The sequence below is a fragment of the Hippocampus zosterae genome, chromosome 15, assembly GCF_025434085.1.
Source record: "Hippocampus zosterae strain Florida chromosome 15, ASM2543408v3, whole genome shotgun sequence".
NCBI lineage: Eukaryota > Metazoa > Chordata > Actinopteri > Syngnathiformes > Syngnathidae > Hippocampus > Hippocampus zosterae.
The window spans coordinates 17968001-17992288 of NC_067465.1; the positions used below are offsets into that span (position 1 = coordinate 17968001).

Genomic DNA, 24288 nt, shown 5'->3' on the forward strand with positions numbered 1-24288 from the left:
TTTGTATTGTTGAAATACAGTATGTCTTTAATCATAAACCAAACAAAAATGCTATGTCATCCTGAAATGGCACACCATTTGTTCAGCTTAAATACCTGATTTAAAATGCCAATTAAAAGAAGCCCAATCAATTATTTGGATGTGTTAGAAAAACAATCACAACCAAGGTTACACCAGTACAAATCTGCTTCCAACAACACAACCACAAATACAAAATGGAAATTAGAAGCCATAGGTACCTCAGTATACAACTCCTTGAATGGATTCTTACAGGAAAAGAAATCTAAATCAATATCCAGGATGTATGGCTCTGTGTGACTCAGAAAAGTTGATATCCTTTTAACCACGTAACTTGTGGTTCCTTCTTCATCTTCACCATTGTAATTCCTTTTGATACTGCAGCTCGGTTGTTCTTGTCCAGCATCTTTATTAACCGACCTGACTTCGGCAAGTTGTGGCGCATCAGCTCTTAAAAGGGGTTGAGAGCAACTGGTCTCTCCAACTTGTGAACATTCTCTCCTGGGTTTCTTCGCAAGCCATGTCTCAGAGTCCTCCATTTTCATTTCTGTAATATTTATTTGAGGGGAGGGAGGGGAGCAGGGGGGAGAAAATCATTTTGGCTATGCATGTATATGCATGTTCAATATGTACACAACCAATCAAATCCGTACGGGTGATCTCCTATGATAGCACGAAAAAAATGCGTCAAAACCTTTGACTGGTGGTGAATGTGTACAGATATACAGTGCCGTGAAAAAGTATTTGCCCACTTCCTGTTTTCAAATTTAGCTTGTTACTTGTTTGCATACGCAACCATCTACTGGCTGACATTGAGTCTTACGCGTCAGTGGGGAGTTCCCTGGAACTCTGAAGGAGATAGACAGCCATGAGAATAACGCTGATGTAATAGTGCGGGCAAGTAAGATGAAGTCTATGCCGTTCCTTCGAGCTAGTAATATTAAGACCCGCAAATAAAATGGATGAGCTAGTTGCACTGATGAAAATACAGAGGAGTGCAATATACCTTTATCATATTGTAAGAGATATTTGCGAGTGTGAATGGTTGTGTCTAAGCGTGTACTACTAGTGGTTGGGAACCAGTTCAGGGTGAACACTGACTACTGCCGGAAGACAGCTGAGATAGGTTTCAGCACATCCGTGACCCTCGTGAGGATAAACTGCTCAGATAATGGGATGGATGGAAAATATTTCTAAACGAGGGATTTTTTAAAATAAATTTGGGCGGAACAGTAGGACGACTGGTTAGCAATTCGGCTTCACAGTGCAGAGGTGCGGGGTTTGATTCCGGCTACAGCCTTCCTGTACGGCCTTCCTGTGCAGAGTTTGCATGTTCTTCCCTTGCCTACGGAGGTTTTCACCAGGTTCCTCACACATTCCAAAAACATGCATAGCAGCAAAATTGTCCCGAAATGTGATTGCGAGCAGGAATGGTTGTTTGTCTATGTGTGCCCTGCGATTGGCTGGCAACCAGTTCACGCTGTACCCCCCCCCCCCCCCCCCCCCCCATCGACTGCCCGAAAACAGCCGCGAGAGTCCAGCACTCCAGCGACCCTTGTGGGGATAAGCGAATGAGAAAGTGGATGGATGGATGGGTGGACAAATACCCCAAAATTAAAGTTTAAACATTATTGATTTATTTGTTTATTTTAGAGCCTATATTATTTAGGAAAAAACTCAATTTATTAAAATTTCCCACACACACCCACCTCTACCAGAAACCACTCTACCTACCCCCCCCCCCCACCCTCTTTTTCTCCACTCTTGTCAGTGGAGCAATCGGGAAACTTTTTAAAAGTAAACTTTCCATTCATAAACTCTTTAAGTATCCGTTTTCGGTGTCTCGTGCTGCCGTGGCTGGCAAAACAGACATGGGCGTGGACTTCTGCAGCGCGCTTGTTGTTTTGTTCTGGTGTATTTATAGAGCAACGTAACATCCGCTTGTGACGTGTGCCGCGTTAATCTCGCGAGAAAAAATTTAATCCCGTTAAAATTCATTTAAATTAATGCCAATAAAATGCGCTAAACTGACAGCTCTAATCTATATATATATATATTGCGCGTAGTCCCGCACGCGGTCTGTCCTTCCGTCTGTCCCTTTTCAAAACGTACCTACTTCACCGCGCCGCTGCGCGCTGCCACTGCACCGCTCAGGTAGTGGCTCACTACGATCGCGCGGGCATCTTAGCGAAAAAATGTTGTCTACCCACAAACATTGCAATGAAATTGTTAGTTATTTAGTAGAGCTAAACATCTCTTTATTTTCGCGATAAGCAATGAAGATGAACAAAAAGTTGAACCAAGCAACAACACTTTTGTGGGCCGAAGGCCCACCTTACCAGCCTTCCGCAGGAATTAGCTGATGAGCCGCCCGGAGGGCGGCAAACCACCACCTTACCAGCCTTCCGCAGGAACTAGCTGATGAGCCGCCCGGAGGGCGGCGAACCAGCTCGTATATATATATTAGAGCTGTCAATCGATTACTCACATTTTTTATCATTTCTGACTTTCCTTTTGTATTTTTTTGTCCTATTTCTTCCCGTTTTAATGCTCTCATCAACATGGAATCATGGATCCGTTTTCTATGTGCAAAATGCAAATATTTATTGAAACAACAATTTTGATTTTCAATTTTACGTGAACATTTTTCACTTGGAGCAGTTATTCGCACATAATTTCTCACACAATATTACTGTCTGTCAACAACAGTGAAAAAAATATTTTGCCACACAACAGCTCTTCTTAGGGAATCAAAACAGAGCAATATAAAATGATAAAGTGTACATCCAAGGTAAACTAGTACTCAGCCTATAGTGGATTTAAGCCATGGTTGCATACTTCGTTTTTCTCAAGTTTGCTTTGAACACAGCAGTCAGGCTCTGTAGATTCTGTTGGTCCTTCTTGCGCGAAAGTCTCTCGATGGTTTTGTTCAGATATAATTTCGGATGACTACACGTTTCGAGGCACAACACAACACTGGAGACGTTTTATTTTCAGTGTTCGAAACGACAGCACCGCTGAACTCTCGACGTGACTCAGCGCACCATCACTGTCAGATGAACACAGAGAAGCTCCACCCCCTTTATTTATATGGACACGGAACACGGTAACCTTCCACACAAAATAGTTCCAAACAAGTAACAATCGCGTCAGTGGCATACATCGTACTCAACAGGCTACCTGCTCTTTATTCACCAGAGGCTCATCAACCTCCTCTCTTATTTCTCTACCGAAACAATGTCTTCTCCCGCTTGGTGTACCTTAGCCTTCTCCGCTATGTACAATCTCTGTACACAGCTTGTAATGGGGGCTCTTGCTGGCAATCCATAGTGGAGTCGTTAGATGCAATGCGATTGATTTCAGCTTGAGTCGAGCTGTGGACAATGTTGACAGGCGTGCATGCAGTCGCCATACATTTAGCTATGGCTTCAGCAAATTAGTTCTGTGTTGTGTTATCCATTTTCTTCACTTTGAAATGATCCACAGCTGTCTGTCTGAGACGAGGGGGCGAAGTACTCACGTCACCTGTGTGCTTGGCCATTTCAGCCAAGCACATAGACTCGACGTGCTATGATGATAGCTCAGTTTACGACTGCAAAACATACAACTTTGGTCTGGTCAGTGGAACAATCTGGCAACTTTTTAATAGTAAACTTTCCATTCATAAACTCTTTAAGTATCCGTTTTCGGTGTCTCGCGCTGCCGTGGCTGGCAAAACAGACATGGACATGGACTTCTGCAACGCGCTTGTTGTTTTGTTTCCAGTTTATTTACAGAGCAACGCAAAATCCTCTGTGACGCGTGCCACGTTAATCTCGCAAGAAAAAATTTAATCACGTTAAAATTAATTTCAATTAATGCCAATAAAAACGCGCTAAACTGACAGCTCTAATATTCATGCATATACTGTATACCTGTGTGTATCTAGGTCCAAGCACGTTTGTTTTGCCAGCAGCGGGAGCGCGAGACACCGAAAACAGATACTTAAAGAGTTTAGCGGTGCAGTGGTAGCGACCACACTGAAAATAAAATGTCTCCAGTGTTGTCATCGAACCAAGTGTAGTCATCCGAAATGATGTCTACACAAAACCATAGAGAGACTTCCGCGCAAGAAGGACCAACAGAATTAACATAGCCTGACTGCTGTGTTCAAAGCAAACTTGAGAAAAACGAAGTATGCAACCATGGTTTAAATCCACTATAGGATGAGTACTGGTTTACATTAGATGTGAAATATTTTTTTCACTGTTGTTGATGGACAGTAATATTGTGTGAGATTGTGTGAATAACTGCTCCAAGTGAAAAATGTTCATGTAAAATTGAAATATTATTAAATATTTGCATTTTCCACATAGAAAACTGATTCAAGATTCCATGTTGATGAGAGCTTTAAAATGGGGAAAAAATAGGACAAAAAAATATAAAAGGAAATTCAGAAACGATAAAAAAAATGTGTGAGTAATCACGATTAATTTTTTAGTTCATTTATGACAGTTGCATTTTTAATAGGATTAGATTAAATATTTTAATCATTTGGCAGCTCTAATATTTCCATTCATTTCCGAACCGCTTGATCCTCACTAGGGTCGCGCGTGGTGCTGGAGCCTATCCCAGCTGTCTTCGGGCAGGAGGCGGAGGACACCCTGAATCGGTTGCAAGCCAATCGCAGGACACACAGAGACAAACAACCATCCACGCTCACACTCAATTCAGTTTAATCAGCCTGCCATGCATGTTTTTTGGAATGTGGGAGGAAACCGGAGTACCCAGAGAAAACCCACGCAGGCCCGGGGAGAACATGCAAACTCCACAAAGGGAGGCCGTAGCTGGAATTGAACCCGGTACCTCTGCACTGTGAAGTCGACGTGCTAACCACTGGACTACCGGGCCGCCCGCTCTAAAAAAAAAAATATATATATATATATATATATATATATATATATATATATATATAATATATATATATATATGTCAGTTTAGCACGTTTTTATTGGCATTAATTTAAATGAATTTTAACGGGATTAAATTTTTTCTCGCGAGATTAACGCGGCACACGTCACAAGCGGATGTTACGTTGCTCTATAAATACACCAGAAACAAAACAACAAGCGCACTGCAGAAGTCCACGCCCATGTCTGTTTTGTCAGCCACGGCAGTGCGAGACACCGAAAAGGGATACTTAAAGAGTTTATGAATGGAAAGTTTACTTTTAAATAGTTGCCATGTTGCTACACTGACAAGACCAAAGCTATCTGTTCTTCCCTCTCACTCTGTATCATACATGCCACTGACGCGATTGTTACTTGTTTGGAACTATTTTGTGTGGAAGGTTACAGTGGTCTGTGTCCATATAAATAGAGCGGGTGGAGCTTCTCTGTGTTCGTCTGACAGTGACAGTGCGCTACGGTGGTAGCGACCTAGCGAAAGTAAAACGTCTCCAGTGTTGTCATCGAACCACGTGTAGTCATTCGAAATGAGGTCTACACAATACCGTAGAGAGACTTCCGCGCAAGAAGGACCAACACAATCAACATAGCCTGACTGTGTTAGGGGGAGTGAACCCCCCCCCCTTCCAGAATGGTTTGCCCCCGCAGCACGGGGGAAGTGCGTGCGCTTTTTTGTACGGCGGGCAGTTTTGAATACAGCGGCACATAATGAGCACTGGTGTCCGGTGTCTCGTTATTCTTCAACAAACATACAGAAACAGACTGCTGTGTTCAAAGTAAACTTGAGAAAAATGAAGTATGCAACCATGGTTTAAATCTACTATAGGCTGAGTACTAGTTTATCTTAGATGTGCACTTTATAATGTTATATTGCTCTGTTTTTATTTTATTAAAAAAGCTGTTAAAGCAGCTGTTGTGTGACAAAATATTGTTTTCACTGTTGTTGATGGACAGTAATATATTGTGAGAGATTATGTGCGAATAACTGCTCCAAGTGAAAAATGTTCATGTAAAATTGAAAATCAAAATTGTTATTTCAGTAAATATTTGCATTTGGCACATAGAAAACTGATTCATGATTTCATGTTGATGAGAGCATTAAAATGGGGGAAAAATAGGTCAAAAAATGTAAAAGGAAATTCAGAAACGATAAAAAATCTGTGAGTAAACACGATTAATTTTTTAGTCCATTTGAGTTCATTATGACAGCTGCATTTTTAATTAGATTAAATATTTTAATCGTTTGACAGCTCTAATATATATATATATATATATATATATATAAATCCTCATCTCACCCCTCGGGTGGTGTCCGTCCCTCATTCAGCTCGGGTCCTCTCCCAGAGGCCAGGAAGCTTGAGGGTTCTGCGCAGTATCCTTGCTGTTCCCAGCACTGCACATTTCTGGACTGAGATGTCCGATGTTGTTCCCGGGATCTGTTGCAACCACTCATCTAGTTTGGGGGTCACTGCCCCAAGTGCTCCGACCACCACAGGCACGACTGTCACCTTTACCTTCCAGGCTCTCTCGAGCTCTTCTCTGAGCCCTTGGTATTTCTCGAGTTTCTCATGTTCCTTCTTACTGATGTTTCCATCACTTGGGACCGCTACATCCACTACAACGGCTTTCCTCTGCCCTTTATCTATGATCACGATATCTGGTTGGTTCGCCATTACCATCTTGTCAGTCTGGATCTGGAAGTCCCACAGGATCTTCGCTCTGTCATTCTCCACCACCTTCGGAGGTGTTTCCCATTTTGACCTTGAGGTTTCCAGTCCATACTCCGCACAGATGTTTCGGTAGACTAAGATAAGATAAGATAAGATATCCTTTATTTGTCCCACAATGGGGAAATTTACAGCCTCCAGCAGCAAGAATGTATGTAGAAAGAAGAAGAGAAAAAAAACAACAACAACAAACATCTTTCAAATAAATAAATTCAATTAAATATGAACACAAATGGATAAATCGCAGTACTATTTACAATTTACCTTCACATCATTTAATTATTACTATTATTATGATTGTTATTTTTTATTCATCAGCCTGACAGCAGTCGGTAGGAACGAGCGTCGGTATCTCTCCTTCTTGCAGCGTGGGTGTAACAGTCTCTGGCTGAAGGAGCTACCAAGTGCTGTCAGGGCGGGCTGGAGGGGGTGGGAGGGACTGGCCATCATAGCTTTTAGCTTAGTTAGCATCCGTCTGTTGCCCACCTCCTCCAGAGTGTCAAGGGAGCAACCCAGGACAGAACTGGCCTTCCTGACCAGTCGCTCCAGTCTCTTTCTGTCCCGGGCCGAGATGCTGCCTGACCAGCAGACAATGCCATAATAGATGGCCGAGGCCACCACCGAGTTATAGAACGTCTTAAGGAGTGACCCCTGAACCCCAAAAGACCTCAGTTTCCTGAGTAGGAAGAGTCGGCTCTGTCCTTTCCTAATCAGGGTGTCCGTGTTTGTGGACCAGTCCAGTTTGTCGTTGAGAAGAACACCAAGGTACTTGTAGGAGGTCACCCTCTCTATGTCCATACCCTGGATGTTCATCGGTGCTGGTGAGGACTTTTTCCTGCAGAAATCCACAACCAACTCCTTAGTTTTCCTCGGGTTGATCTGGAGGAGATTCTGCTGGCACCAGTCCACAAAGTCCTTTGTCAGTCCCCTGTACTCCCGATCATCCCCTTCTGTAATGAGGCCAACAATCGCAGAGTCATCGGAGAATGACTATGCCAGCCACCTGGTTATGGCGTTCCATGTAGGCTTTCCCTGCCAGCATCTTACACCCTGCAGTTATGTGTTGGATCGTCTCAGGTGCCTCTTTGCACAACCTACACCTTGGGTCTTGTCTTGTGTGGTATATCTGGGCCTCGATTGCTCTGGTGCTCAAGGCCTGCTCCTGAGCAGCCAGGATGAGTGCCTCTGTGCTGTCCTTCAGGCCAGCCCTCTCTAGCCACTGATAGGACTTCTTGAGATCAGCCACTTCAGTTATGGTCCGGTGGTACATCCCGTGTAGGGGCTTGTCCTCCCATGATGGTCCCTCTTCCAGCGCCTCATCTTCTGTTCCCCATTGTCTGAGACATTCTCTGAGTACGTCATCAGTTGGAGCCTTCTCCTTGATGTATTCATGGAGCTGGGATGTTTCATCCTGGACAGTGGCTCTCACACTCACTAGTCCCCGGCCTCCTTCCTTTCGGCTTGCGTACAGTCTCAGGGTGCTGGATTTGGGATGGAACCCTCCATGCATGGTTAGGAGCTTTCGGGTCTTAACGTCCGTGGTCTGAATCTCTTCCTTTGGCCACCTTATTATTCCTGCAGGGTATCTGATCACTGGCAGGGCATAGCTGTTTATTGCCCGGGTCTTATTCTTGCCATTGAGCTGGCTTCTTAGGACTTGCCTCACTCGCTGGAGGTATTTGGCCGTAGCCGCTTTGCTTGTTGCCAGTTCGAGGTTGCCATTGGCTTGTGGTATACCAAGGTACTTGTAGCTGTCCTCAATGTCTGCTATTGTTCCTTCAGGGAGTGAGACCCCTTCAGTGCGGACAATCTTTCCTCTCTTAGTCACCATCCGACTATATTTCTCAAGCCCGAATGACATCCCGATGTCGCTGCTGTAGGTCCTGGTTGTGTAGATCAGGGAATCTATGTCCCTTTCGCTCTTAGCATACAGCTTTATGTCATCCATGTAGAGGGGTAAGTGGCTTGCCATTGGCTTCAAGTGTGGTTTTCCACATCCTCATCAAGTTCGCAACGAAAGCTCTTAGGGTCCTGTTCACCTTACACAACTCCAAGCATTCAGTGATCCATGTATGTGGCATCGAGTCATAGGCTTTCTTGTCATCAATCCAAGCTGTGCACAGGTTGGTACGTCGGGACCTGCAGTCTTGTGCGACTGTTCTGTCAACCAGGAGCTGATGTTTGGCTTCTCTGGTATCTCTACCAATGCCCTTCTGCGCTTCGTTCATGTTTTGATCCATGTGTCCACTTATCTTAGCCGCAATGATGCCTGACATGAGCTTCCATGTTGTGGAGAGACAGGTTATTGGCAGATAGTTGGATGGGGCTGCACCCTTCGAGGGATCCTTCATGATCAGGATTGTTCGCCCTTCGGTTAGCCATTCTGGGTGAGTCCCATCCCTCAGCAGCTGGTTCATTTGTACTGCTAGGCGCTCATGGAGTGCTGTGAGTTTCTTTAGCCAGTAGGTGTGGACCATGTCCGGGCCTGGTGCTGTCCAGTTCTTCATATCTAAGACTCTTTCCTGTATGTCTGCCACTGTTATGGCAACTGGGTTCTGTTCAGGGAGGTTGCTGTGCTCCTCTCTCAGGGTCACCAGCCATTGTGCACTGCTGTTATGTGCAACCTCCTTCTCCCATATGCCTTTCCAGTACCTTTCAGTTTCCAGTCTTGGTGGGTCAGCTCTGTTGTTAGGACCCTGCCCCTGAGCGTACACTTTCGCAGGTTGTGTTGCGAACAGCCTGTTTATGCGTCTGGCCTCATTCTCTTTCGTGTACCGCTTTAGGCGACTGGACAAGGCTTGGAGCCTTTGTTTGGCAGTTTAGAGTGCTTCAGGTATGGTCATCTGGATGTATCGGCCTTTTCATCACACCTCTCTGGGCCTCCGTCAATTGACTCACATCTTTCCGGGCCGCCTTGATCTTAGCCTCCAACCGTCTTTTCCATGGTGGGTAACGTATCTCATGGTTGCTCTTATAGCCCAGAGTCTCCAGGATCACTGATGCTGAAGCGTATATCAGCTCATTGGTTTCTGTGATCGTTACGGTAGGGATCGCCCTCAGTGCTGCATTCACACTTTCTATGAGACTTTCAGATGGTACTTCACATAGCCTTTGTAATCGGTTTCTAGGTTGCCCAGCTTTCATTCTCGCCATGATCTTAGCTTTCAGGTCAGTTGCTGCCTCGCTCAGCATTTCATTCATTGGGGCTGGCCACCCAATCTCATCATCTGCATTCATTGGGGCTTGCCTCCCAATCTCTTGTATGACCTCCTCCTCTGATCTGGCAGCCTGGGGCCCTTCACCATGGAACCTGCATTGTACCTCATCAATCTCAAGTTGTGACAGCAGTTGCCGTTTGTGGATGTTGGAACACTGAGCTACTCATTGTTTCGTGGTCAACCGTGACTGTGGGTTTCGAAGTAACTATTTAGCCCACATTCTCTGCATGTAACCCCTCTGACTAGGGTTGCTTGAGTAGTAGCATTCCAACAGAGCCATGTTATCACATTTCGCCCATCTCCGCTTTGTTCCAGTAGGCCATTTTTCATCAAGGTGCTCTGGTTCCCCAGCACCTGACGCAGACCTTGTTTGGCCGGGCGACGTCTGAGCCGGCATGTCATTCGTTTTATTGTCTCTCATCATTGTATGAGGTAGGCATTAGCGTGAAGGATCTTGCCCAAGGACCCACACTGGATGGTGTTATGTGCTCATGTTATGTGCTCATTTTTTGCCCCAAGCGGGATTCGAACAACCGTCTCCCGAATGCAAAACCATATGCCGTATGCCAAACCGATGCCTTATCAACTGAGCTATCCAGCCGCATTTGAAAGTAAAGAACAGAGCGAAACATGGTGGCAGCGCGTGTATATATAAATATATATATATTAAGGGTGTGGAAAATAATCGATATTAATCGATACATCGATGCGCACGTGCGCGATGCGAGTGCATCGGTTCATTCACTGGGTACGACGCAATTGACGGGTGAAATCGAGATTCATCATGATGCATTGGTGGGTATCGGTAAAATCCGATTCAAGCGCCGTTTTATTCATGTTAAACGTCACCTATTTGCCCTTTCCTAGGCGCGATGAATGCACCATCATTACTTGCGTTTTTGTGTTGAATACGGACGGAAGCCGTAAGTGTACATACAGTCCAGTACAGTACACTACTCGCGAAACACTATGGAAGTTCGCGCAAGCAGCAGCGAGGAAACTACTTTATTTAAAGCACCCGCAACATTCAGATATGATGTTTGGAAACTACGGCTTCGAAAAGAAAGATGGAAAGCTTGATAAAACCTCTGTAATTTGCAAAGAATGTCGCACTACGAAGCCATACAACGGCAGCGCCACAAATATGCAGACCACTTAAAACGATGGCACCACATCACCGACTAGGTTCCCGCCCCCTCCCCGTCCAGTTCCTCGTTGGACACCGGAGAAACTTGGCAAACCAGGTCAGGATCAGAAAAAAAATCGCCTCTTATTTTGGGGGTCCGCTTGTAGCTCACTGTGGCCGCGCAAGGAAAAACTATATATGGATGACTCTTTTGGACATTTCACTTTGACACTCAGTGAGAGTGGTCTGTGTACGCTACAATACATACAGCAGCTTTGAGGCTGTGACTGCCACATTGTTTCAATTGTATTTTTTTCTGTCCTATGGAGATGGATATTTCATATAAGACACTGAGTGAGTAGTCTGTTTGTGTTTACACTACAGCAACAGCTTTGAGTCGCAGGTGCCAAATTGTTTACGTTTTCTTTGCACAAAACCCAATTGTGAAAGGGCTTAAATAAGTTGTTTTACACGTTCTACTGTTTATAAGGAATAAAGTGGTCTACTTTTTGCAAAACCATACTGAATTCCATCTTCTTTTTAACTTTTTTTCTTTGCGTATTTGCATCATGTTTAATTGCACACACAGTATCACAACAAATTGCACTGTATCGTATCGCATTGATTTGAACTAAATGTGTATCGCATCGTATCACATCGTGAAGACGGTGAAACGTATCGCATCGTGTCACCAGAAAATTCCATGTATCGTTTAAGTATCGCATTGCTGGTAGTGCATCGAGATGTGTATCGAATCGTCCTCAGTGCTGAGATTCACATCCCTAATATATATATATATATATATATATATATTATATATACTGTATACACAGCTCTAATTATGTGTGTGTGTGCGCACACACACACACACACAATTTCACACACAATTTAGGGATATTTGCCTTTCATTTGAAATATGTTTAAAATGTAAAACGTTCACGCTGCAGTGATACATCATTAAAGTAGGACATTTTTGTATGAAGTATGCACTGGTTATTTCCTTATCTCAAAAAATTAATTGATAACAAAAGTTAACAATAATGGTGGGTACACCACAACAAAAAAATGTCAACGTCTCAATAACTCGCCATGTGCCCTTGAGCATCAATTTCAGCTCGACGACGACGTGCTGTCTTGTAAGGCATTATAATTGGAGGCTGTCGGAAAAAGGACAGGTGCTACTTTGAGTACTTTATTAAAAGAAATAGGCCAATGAAAATACTCACGTACGAATAAAAAAATAAGTCACATTGAAACTACCCAAACAGGTACAATATTTCCAAAATGTTACTGAAGTAAATATAATGGAGCAAATACGGCACATTACTAACAATCTCTGCTGAATACATACCTTTAAATGTCTGCTGACGATTAACAGGATTGACTTTGATCACATTTAATCTGAGAGGTTTGGGGTTTTCAAGCTGTTCCTCTGGGACGTACAAGCCATCACTGAGGAAGTAATGATCTTTACTTGTCACCCTGCCGAGATGGGGAAAGTGAGAATTTGAAAGACAAATTGACTTTGATGACAAATGAACAAAACAACAAATTAGTTTCAGTAAAATAAATTTTGAATGAACTATCAAGTAAATTATGCCTGATGGTGGTGGTGGATGAATCTTTGCCGACGGTCATCTTGTGTTCCCCTTCCATGATTTGCTGTGACCAGTAGGGATGTAGCCATGCCACACAAGAGACGTGGCCAGCGTAAACCATGGGCATGATCCAGTTCTCTATACTCAACTCACTGTAAAAAATGTATGTTGTCTGGCATTAATGAGATTCAGTACATCAGTAATGCATGTCAACATTAAACATGACAATGCAGTCAGTGTACCTCACTTAAAAAAAGTGGGGACAGGAGGGGGGGGGGGCCCTCATGCCATCCAACATTTTGCTGGGCTAATTGCGAGTCTGGATTCATTACGGCGCAAACAAGATCCTGCCACCTGTGAAGTGCGTGCACAAACTCACGTATACACGTACACACACACAAAGTGATTCTCTCCAATTACAGTAACAATCTTAAGAAAATAAGCATAGACATGTTACTGTCTGCACAATCATCGTCTCTGCAATTATTTTTGACGCCTCATCAGTGACGTGGAGGAATTGACGTGTTACTATTTCGCAAACAATTTAAAGTTACGGTTTGACAAAAAAAAACCCCACACACATTCTGATAAGGATTAACATCGTCATCATTGGCGCTCATGATGACTAAATAGGGGTGTTCACACGGCAAGATTTGGTCCGGTGCTGCGCTGGGGCTGCCCTAGTAGAGCGTTCACACGTGCAAATTAGCTCCGGCGTAGCCCCGGAAAAAGGCTTACACCGGACCAAATTTGATCCACCTCAGGGAGGTGGTTTAAAAATTTGCTCCGGAGCAAATGCTCGTTTGCGAAGAAGCACCGATGTAAATTTGCACGTGTGAACGCAACTGGGTTAGATTTGCTCCAGAGCAAATGCTCGTGAAGAGTACGTATGGCGAGAGTGCGTTGCTGGGCTGTCTCTGAGTTGTTTGTTCCTTTGTTGTTTGTTCACAACCCCCCGCCTCACATATAATTTATTTTTGTGATTTCCTCTCTTGATTTTCTGTTTGGTGCATTAGTGTTTGCTTTTCTGAGTGTCATTGAAGTCATCGTTGATTTACGTTTTCGTGGGCAGTCACTCTCGAGCAGAAGGCACAGAGACCGAGAAGGCGAAGGACGTGCCTGTCCAGTAGTCGCTTGAGTTGTGTATATACAGTACATTTTAAAAAGAACCACCACGACAGCTCATTTGTTTTCTGTCGTTTTGCTCTGCTGCAGAAACTGCCGTGTGAACGCAAGTGGGGCTGCACCGACGTTGTGCCGATGCTGTCACGCTCAGCGGCTTTGAACGTGTGAATGCTCCACATAATTTGCTGTGTTGCAAAATATATCGCAACAAAATACATCGGTGCAGCGCCGGAGCAAATGTGTGCCGTGTGAACTCCCCTATTGATGATTTGATGTAAAAAAATTAATTTGCAATGTGGGATTTTTTTCTCCACTGGATGAATGCAATTGAATTTGTTAGATTCTCCCCTTTTTATTTTGGTCCTCCATTACTTCAAAAATATTTATGAATTTATGCAAAGCTTAAGAACACATCTTAACTAGAGCTGCCAGAACTTTTAGGACCACTAAAGTTAATGCTTTGGACAGCCACCTTTTGTAAACAAACAGCTCCTTACAAAAGGTTTTTTTTCATGTTATTTTAAGAATACAGGTATTTAACCCCAGATACATGTAATTTTTAAAATGTTTCCCATGTTAGGGTACAGAAGGAAATGAAAATATCTTGGACTGAATGAGTTTTCTCCTATATAGTTTCATAAGGTGTTCGAATCCAGAAATAATTCTTGACACAACATACCTGAATAACTTATCCTTTTCAAAAACTGCATCAGCACACAAATTGACAGGAATCAGAAGATCTGGATGGGAGTCTAAATGAACCATCTTAATGTTCTTCATGGGGAGATGTCTTGATGCAATGGCACGATATATATGGCTCACCACCTAGTGAAGACAAGCACGTCTACAGCTTACATTTGAAAACAAAATTGATGTTCTGGAGCAGATGACATATTCTGTATACAGTGAAACTCCTCTAGAAACCTACAAGGGCGAAAATACCGCCAAATGTGAAAAAATCTTCATGCATAAACACCATTCCCATTCTCCTGTCCCCCATACGACGAAAAACCCTGTTGCATTATACGAAATCATTTTCTCTGCTCCTGCCTCGCGAAGACATTCACTACAACAAAGTCTAATCTAACAGCGACCTCTACTGCTTTGTTTGGAAACGGCAACAGCAACCACCAAACTGGTTTACATAGTGAACGATGTTTATTTCGGTCACAGCTGCGAGTTTCCTGAACGCAACATACTCATAGCTGCTATGCCATTGGCTTACCGAGCATCATCCTGGCCTCCAATTGACCAAGAGGTACCTCACTGTCTATGTGTGTAGAAACTGTAGCTAGATCCGTGGAAGAGTGGAATGCATCCGATTAGCTGCTCAGAGTAAATTGCTTGTGGCTCGACGGACAGTCAAATAAACGAACGTTTCCTGGAATCCTTTACTTGTTATCATGCTAAAAGCTTTATGCTAACTGGAGCGCTAATTAGAGAGAATCAGAATCATCTTTATTGGCCAAGTATGTAGAACACACAAGGAATTTGTGTCCGGTATAACACGCTGCATTATATCATCATAAACAAGGACATGACAAATAGGTATGCAAGGACATTTCGTAATGTAAGTGAGAAAATGTGCAAAAGTATCAAGCAGAGCTAAAGTGATCAGTGGTAGAATACAATACTATGACTTCCTGAAGTCCACGATCATCTCTACAGTCTTGAGCGTATGCCCGAGGTTGTGTCGGCTGCACCAGAGTTCCAGCTGCTCCACTTGTTGCCGGTACGCAGACTCGTCGCCGTCTTTGATGAGACCGATGACCGTGGTGTCGTCTGCGAACTTTATGAGTTTGACAACTGGATTTGTTGAGGTGCAATCGTTTGTGTAGAGGGAGAAGAGCAGTGGAGAGAGGACACATCCCTGTGGGGCTCCAGTGCTGGTGGTGTGTGTTGATGATGTTGTTGCTCCCAGTCTCACCTGTTGTGTCCGTCACGTCAGGAAGCTGAGGATCCACTGGCAGATCATAGGCGACACACCGAGGTGGAGAAGTTTGGGGGTGAGGAGTTCCGGGATGATGGTGTTGAATTCAGAGCTGAAATCCACAAACAGAATTGCGTAGGTCCCTGTGCTGTCGAGGTGCTCGAGGATGTAGTGCAGACTTATGTTGACTGCGTCTTCCACAGACCTGTTTGCCCGGTAGGCAAACTGGAGAGGGTTCAGCAGGGGTCCGGTGACGTTCTTTAGGTGGTTCAGCACAAGGCGCTCAAAGGACTTCATGACCACAGACGTCAGGGCGACAGGCCTGTAGTCGTTCAGTTCCGATGTTGCCGATTTCTTGGGAACTGGGATGATGGTAGACCGTTTGAAGCAGGATGGGACCTCACACAGCTACAGGGATCTGTTGAAGATTTGTGTGAAGACCGGAGCCAGCTGGTTAGCGCAGACTTTAAGGCAGGAGGGGGACACTTTGTCGGGCCCCGCAGCTTTCTTGATGTTCTGCTGCTTGAAGAGCCGTCTCACGTCCTGTTCGTGGATCTGTAGTGGAGAAAAAGAGGGTGGGGGGTAGGTAGAGTGGTTTCTGGTAGAGGTGGGTGTGTGGGGGAAATGGGGGTGTCCTTTTCAAATCGGCAGAAAAACATGTTTAGTTCATCAGCAAGACCCTTATTGTTCACTGTTTGGGGGGATGGCATTGTATAGTTAGTGATTGCTTTCAGGCCATTCCATACAGATGCAGAGTCGTTAGCAGAGAGCTGGTTTTTCAGCCTCTCTGCATAGGTTCTCTTAGCGATGTTCCTTTGTCAATTGGTTTCGGGCGTGTTTGTACAGTGCCCGATCTCAAATTCTAAATGCGGCCTCTTTCTCTTTCCTGAGTTGCCTGAGTTTGGGAGTAAACCATGGCTTGTTATTGTTGAAGGAGCGGAAGGACTTCGTTGGTACACACATGTCCTCACAGAAACTGATGTATGATGTTCCAGTGTCTGTGTATTCATCCAGTGTGCCCGTTGAAGTTTCAAAGACGCCCCAATCAGTGCATTCTAAGCATTCTTGTAGAGCTAGCTTTGCTTCATCTGTCCATTTTTTCTGTCTTAACAACTGGTTTAGCACATTTGAGTTTCTGTCTGTATGTAGGTATTAAGTGCATTAAATTGTGGTCAGAAAGACCCAATGCTGCACGGGCGACCGATCGGCATGAATTTTTTATTGTTGTATCGCAGTGGTCTAGAATGTTGCCTTCTCTGGTAAAACAGTCGATGTGCTGCTTATATCTGGGAAGTTCACGGTTAAGATGTGCTCTATTAAAATCGCCCAAAATGATCAGGGGTGACTCTGGGTATTTTAGTTCGAGTTTGTTACTTGTTCGGCTAGCGTTTTTATCGCCTTGTTAGCGTTAGCTTGTGGCGCAATGTAAACATCGACTAGTAAAAAGGAGGTGAACTCACGTGGCGAGTAGAATGGCTTGCAGTTTAAAGAGCGACTCCAGATCCGGGCTGCAGTGTGCGTCGAGCTTCGTGACATCAGTGCACCATTCTTCGTTGATATAAGGGCTTTTCACACGGCAAGATTTGGTCCAGTGCTGCACCGGGGCTGCCCCAGTAGAGCGTACACACGTGCAAATTAGCTCCGGGGTAGCCCCGGAAAAGAGCTTATACCGGACCAAATTTGCTACGGGGCAAATGCTCGTTTGCGAGGCAGCACCGGTGTAAATGTGCACGTGTGAACGCAACTGGGTTAAATTAGCTCCAGAGCAAATGCTTGTGAAGAGTACGTATGGCGAGAATGCGTTGCCTTCGTGCTCTGTCGGACTTCCGTAATGTGTTGATTCATAACGACACAAGACTTGGCTAGTAACATATTTCCTTTTGTAGGAGACTGGACTGTCTCGGAGTTGTTTGTTCCTTTGTTATTTGTTCACAACCCCCCACCCCCATAGAATTTATTTTGTGATTTCCTCTCTTGATTTTCTGTTTGGCGCAATAGTGTTTGCTTTTCTGAGTGTCATTGAAGTCATCGTTCATTTACGTTTTCTTGGGTGGTCACTCTCGAGCAGAAGGCACGGAAACCGAGAAGGAGAAGGACGTGCCGGTCCAGTCGTCGCTTGAGTTGTGTATGTACAGTACGTTTTAAAAAGAACCAACACGACAGCTCGTTTGTTTTCTGTCGTTTTGCTCCGCTGCAGAAACTGCCGTGTGAACGCAGGTGGGGGCAGCCCCGAGACTGTACCGAGCTCAGCGGCTTTGTACGTGTGAACGCTCCACACAATTTCCTGCGGTGCAAAATATCCCGCAACAAACTATCTCAGTGCAGCACCGGAGCAAATGTGTGCAGTGTGAACGGCCCTATAGAAGCAAATCCCACCACCCTTTAGATTTCCCTGATAGCTGCGTGTCGTGGTCGGCTCGGAGAAGGCGGAAGCCGGGTAGATGTAGCGCGGAAGCCGGGTAGCTGTAGCGCGGAATCCGGGTGGCGGTTACTGAGCCAGGTTTCAGTGAAGCAGAGCACAGCAGAACGTGCAAAGGTTTGTTGGTCTTTGTGAGGAGAAGAAGTTCATCCATCTTGTTTGGCAAAGATATTAGCAAGATGGGAGCGGGGTTCAAAATACGCGCTGCCAGAGCTTGACGAGCACGCCGGCTCGCTTCCCCCTCCTCCGGCGCCCTTTCCATGCTCCGTACAGCGCAGCCGCTCCGCTCGCGATTAGCTCCGAAAAAACTTGTGGATTTTTGTGTGCTGGTGAAAAAAGACCGAGCGTAGACTCCCCAATGCGCAGCAACTTTTCCCTCGTGTAAGTAAGCCGCTCAGGGTCGCCAAAAAACGAAAATGACAAAAACAGGGATAACACTAGGGAGCGTGTGACCGAGGCTGCCATACCTGTCGGCGCCTGATGACGTCTAGGAGAGTTCCATCGCGCCAACTATGGCCATCGAGGACTACAGAGCGTCCCGTGGCTGGCTTTAAAAGTTCATTGCATGACATCAGCTGAGCAACGCTGTCTTGGTTGGCGATCGAGGGAAGGTCGAGTTAGAGACAGTGAGATAGTGGAAAGAAAAGCCACCGGGTCCAGGAAGTATTTGTTATTGTTAGATTCAGATGCAGCATGAACGTTGCATTGCTAAAATGGCTACAAAACGGACCTTCTAATGTCAAGCAGCTAAGACAAGAAGCGCTCTGGTGCTGGAAGATAGGGTAAAAGTGATCAAAATGAAAGAGCAAGCAAAATAAAATACATTCTCCAAGAAATTGATGTACCGGTAAGTGAAAGTGAATGCTGATCGTAAATTTTGCAATTTCTTTCCCTTTTTTTTCTACACTGACAATATGAAGTGTCAAATAAGTGTGCGCTCATACTTATGCACTATTGGAATAAAAATAAAGAGTACCCATACGTTAGTGTGTGCGCATGTGTGTGTGTTTGCTTCTGAGATCAAATTTGCTCCAGTGAAAAAACCCCTGTTGTGAAAGATTTCTTGCTGCAAACATGATTTCATTGTAGAGGAGTTTCACTGCACCTTCAAAAAGATATGGGTAAAAAAAAAAGATGGCAGAAGTTAAAAAAATATTCAAAGAATGACGCGTATTGTTTGTAAGAGTCATTTTCAGTATGTAGTCTTGGTTTTAGTTTTTTTAATGTTTTGTCTTATTTTTTTATTTTATTTTATTTTCTATGGCATGGCTCACTGGTAGAGTGGTCGTTTTCCAACCCTGAGGTTGGTGGTTCGAACCCTGGCCATTGAGACCACCCTAGGCAGAAAAGCGCTACAGATAGTGACAGTCCATTTACCATTCTTATTTTTGTCTTGGTATTTCTTCTCAATAGTTTGTGAGCTTCCTTATTTTCTATGTTAAACAAATGCTAAAATACAGAGTTTTATAAGGATGCTGGTTGTGGAGAGCTACAGAATAAGATTAGTGATCATGACTGGCATTCATGGCAGCCAATCGGAGACAGTGCGTTTGCACACAAACCAGAACCTGCAACGTCTACACATCAACCACTCAAATCTTAACTTTAATATTAGCGTTCAAATGATGATGACTTTTGTTGAAATTACTGAATTAATTAATTAGAAATAACCAAAACTGGAGAAAAATTCCTTTTGTGTTCCACATACTTGCCAATAAAGATGATTCTGATGAAATTATTGTTACAGTATATGTTGGGTAGTGGTTATTTTTACGTGACCGGCAACTCTCCTGTTTGCGTTATTTTGCCGTGAATGGTTCTGATTGATCAATCGCCGCAGCAAAGAACTCTTGGCCTGAAGTGAATTAGCTATTTTACAGTGATTACAGTAGGTTGGCCGTGAATCGGTTATTTTAGTGTGCATCATCTGTCCAATAAAGTCCACACATCGCGAGTCAATTTGGTGGCCGACGGTGGTTGAGTTGGCCGCTTAAACATCTGTAAACAATTCCCGTCCCACACCTACAGTATGTGGCATCCGTCCGTCTCCTCGGGCAGGCCATAGGAGTCCGTGCCCGCCCACCAAGATGCCAAATGTAAACTTTTTTTTCCAATCACAGTAGACATTTTTGTGTTGTGAAACACTAATGTTGAGTTTCTTATCATTGAGACATTAAAATACAAAGAAACATGGATGTCATTTTTGTTTGCTTGCATCAACAAGTATATGGACCAATAGACTACCGTATTTTCCGCACTAAAAGGCGCACTGGATTATGAGGCGCACCTTCAATGAATGGTCTATTTTTTCATTTTTTTCATATATTGGGCGCACTGGATTATAAGGCACAATCTACAAAGCATCCACTAGATGGAGCGACGCTTCTTCCGTTCGACTCGAGAGGCATTCATGACCACCTCCGAAAAACATAAATTAACGTTTACTTCAATGAACGAAAATTAAAAATAATGCATCAAAACAGAAAATCAAGCGAAGAAGTCACAAAATAAATTCTTTTGAGCCGAAATTCCAAGAGAACAATAAGGTGTCAGTCAAATGTAGGAGACTGGCCTGTCTCACAAGTGTTTGTTATTTATTCCTTTGTTGTGTATTCAAAAACAAGGAAATCACAAAATAAATTCTTATTAACTTCAAATTTGGATATCTCTGAACGAGCTTGATCAAATTTGACAAATGAGATGTACTTTTTTTCTGTTGGTATTTGACGAAACCATTTAAATGTGAATTCATCCTTGGTCTTGAGAATATGTTGTCTCTTTCTGTAATTTTAGAGTTATTTTCAAAATCCTCTTATTTGTTTTGAAAACTCAGAATAATCTCGCGCCACCGTACCTCTCTGAGCTCATCCGCCCCTACACACCTGCCGCCTCAGGTCTGTGGACCAGACATTATTAGAAGTACCAAGAACTATACTGAGGCTCAGAGGGGATCAAGCCTTTTCTGTTGCTGGTCCCTCTCTCTGGAATGACCTCCCACTGAACATTCGGCAAGCCTCCTCGCAGCCCATCTTCAAAACTCACTTGTATTCTTTGACATTCGACTCAGCATGACTTAGATTTGTTCCTGGTTTTACTGTTTGGTGCTTTCTACCACCTTTATTACCGATTCGTCTTACTGTTTATTGTGTATGTTAAATCGCTCCATGTACAGCACTTTGTATGCAGCGATGGCTGTTTGAAAGTGCTCTATAAATACTGTTGACTTGACTTGACATCTTTCCAATCAAAGAATTCCTAAAATAGGATGAAGACTATGAAGATATCCTTTATTCGTCCCACAAGGGGGAAGGTTAACCTTTTTGTGGACCATGTTCATGGGCAGATTCAAGTCTTAAGAAAACTTAATCTGGTCATCACTCGCCGGGACGTCTCGAAAAGTACAGAAGCTAGAGCACAGACTTACATCGTGGTGGTCTTCCACGATCCACACCGGCAGGTGTTTATAGACCCGCGCTGGCTGAACAAAACTCATTTTAAAACGCGCACAATAGCTCTGAACCATGCAAAAGAAAATAAGAAATGGGTTACCGGTATATACTCGTATCAAAAGACTTAAACCATTATTAGTGCGGATTACAAATTAGTACTACTATGACCACGACTCCTTCGACCTATTCTTCGACTGAGTCTTCTTCTTCTTCTTTTTCTTCTTCTTCTTCTTCTTCTTCTTTGTCGTCGTCGTCGTCGTCGTCGTCGTCTCCTTCTTCTTCTTCGGCCGGTGGAGGCATCCCACGTTTATAGTTAGCGCCCCTATTGTGATGGAGTTTGTATCAGAGTTCTTCAGTGTGAGAGAGTAAAACCAATAGCAAACAGTCTCCTTCACCAAATAAAACAGAACCCTCATAAAAAGAATCTCTATTATTTTCGTTTGCCTTACCAAACCAAAACAACCTTAATTCCTCAACACACATTCAACACAACTTTCCCGAAGACAAACAACCATTCGTACTCACAATCACACCTAGGGATAACCTCGTGTCAAACGCTAGTCCCGAGTGCCAAATCTCGCCAGTCACATCATTTAACCGTAGTACTGTTTCCCACAAATGGCAATCAAACACGTCAAACACGATGCTTCCTAATATCTGTACTCAAACGTCAAATTCTCATATGCAACAAATAAGTGAGATATTGTAAACATTTTCTTGTTGCCAAACCCCTCATTACAGTAACTAAAGTTGAAGAAAAAATTATTCTTGACTTCGTTACATGGTTTCACAGTCATACAGGCCCTCCAATGGAAATGGTAAGTGTTAGGGTTGTATGGTTGCCTTTTTTGCAACTGAGCCAGTAGAGGGCTATGTAACTATACTCTGACGTCGTCTGCCGTATAAAAGGGGCACGCTGTTTTTCTTAAATCTCTCTTCCTGTTGAAATAAATATGCCGGTGTCTGGCTGAAGAGAACACCTATCATGTCATTCTTAGAATGGTATACAAAAGGATGTCAGTCAACAAGCGCTGTGAAGTAACCCTGCTAACAGTAACTACTATATAGCCATCCATCCATCATCTACCGCTTATCCGGGGCCGGGTCGCGGGGGCAACAGCTTTAGCAGGGAAGCCCAGACTTCCCTCTCCCTAGCTACTTCTTCCAGCTCTCCCCGGGGGATCCCGAGTCGTTCCCAGGCAAGCTGGGTGACATAGTCTCTCCAACGTGTCCTGGGTCTTCCTCGGGGTCTCCTCCCGGTGGGACATGACCGGAACACCTCACCGGGGTGGCGCTCAGGAGGCATCCAAATCAGATGCCCAAGCCACCTCATCTGGCTCCTCTCGATGTGGAGGAGAAGCGGCTCGACTCTGAGCCCCTCCCGGATGACTGAGCTTCTCACCTTATCTCTGAGCTTCTCACCCGAGGAAGACCCAGGACACGCTGGAGAGACTATGTCACCCAGCTTGCCTGGGAACGACTCGGGATCCCCCGGGGAGAGCTGGAAGAAGTAGCTAGGGAGAGGGAAGTCTGGGCTTCCCTGCTAAAGCTGTTGCCCCTGCGACCCGGCCCCGGATAAGCGGTAGATGATGGATGGATGGATGGATGTTCTGCACTAAGAAGTATTCCATTTTTCAGAACCGCTTGGTGCTGGAGCCTATCCCAGCCATCTTCGGGCAGTAGGCGGGGGACACCCTGAATCAGTAGCCAGCCAATCGCAGGGCACACAGAGACGAACAACCATCCACGCCCACACTCACACCTAGGGACAATTTAGAGCGTCCAATCAGCCTGCCATGCATGTTTTTGGAATGTGGGAGGAAACCGGAGCACCCGGAGAAAACCCACACAGGCCCGGGGAGAACATGCAAACTCCACACAGGGAGGCCGGAGCTGGAATCGAACCCACAACCTCTGCACTGTGAAGCCGACGTGCTAACCACTGGACTACCAGGCCGCCATATTGACACACACATTGAAATAAGTAAATTTTAATAAAGTAGTAAATGAAAGTAGGCGGGGGGACACCCTGAACCGGTTGCCAGCCAATCGCAGGGCACACAGAGACAAACAACCATCCGCGCTCACACTCACACCTAAGGACAATTTTTAGTGGTCAGCCTGCCATGAAATTTTTAATAAAATAAAATAATAATCATTACAAAGCCGTGTGGCCGAGTGGTTAGCATGTCGACCTTACAGTGCAGAGGTTGTGGGTTCAATCCCGGTTCCGGCTTTGCTGGATGGAGTTTACAACCGTAACCCAACTCTCGCATGACTTGAGTGACGTGACCTTCGCTTTGTGAAGTCGGAGCAGTTTTCAAACAACAATTGTGGAACGTGATGGATGATACAAGTCTGAAAACAAAATTAAAAGCAGAAGTGTAGAAAAAATTTGGAATTCAAGTTAGTGTTAAGCAAGAGTGTAGTGGAGGGGAGCTGTCCATTCCCTTACGGGGCTCCTTAGTCACAGGTTCTTTTATTTCTCTATAAGTTGGAAGAAGACCCAACACCCCGTCGTCTTTTCTGCAGTTTATCACAACACAATACGAATCGATTCATGCTTCTGAGAGTTTCAGATCTCGTCAGGAAGCAAGGGAAAACATACAGTCTCACGTTTATATAGCGTTAATATGTTAATGAGGGGCGGGCAGTCCTTCCCCTTATGTAAAAATCAGAAACAAAGAAAGGTCAATGCAGTTGGATCTTGGCATGAGGACAAAGTCCAGACC

General features: G+C 44.4%; 1 protein-coding gene across 1 annotated transcript in view; it reads right to left on the reverse strand.

Annotated features, from left to right (window-relative positions):
• The window catches only part of c15h5orf22 (chromosome 15 C5orf22 homolog), a 35669-nt gene extending 13884 nt beyond the window's left edge, over nucleotides 1–21785 (reverse strand). The window contains exons 1-5 of the mRNA XM_052088510.1: nucleotides 21532–21785; nucleotides 14438–14583; nucleotides 12636–12785; nucleotides 12387–12517; nucleotides 240–565 (exon numbers count right to left, since the gene is read on the reverse strand). Of these exons, the coding sequence (XP_051944470.1) occupies nucleotides 240–565; nucleotides 12387–12517; nucleotides 12636–12785; nucleotides 14438–14583; nucleotides 21532–21630 (852 nt within the window). The 5' untranslated portion in view covers nucleotides 21631–21785. The remainder of the gene's footprint in view (nucleotides 1–239; nucleotides 566–12386; nucleotides 12518–12635; nucleotides 12786–14437; nucleotides 14584–21531) is intronic.
• Nucleotides 21786–24288: the final 2503 nt, after the last annotated feature.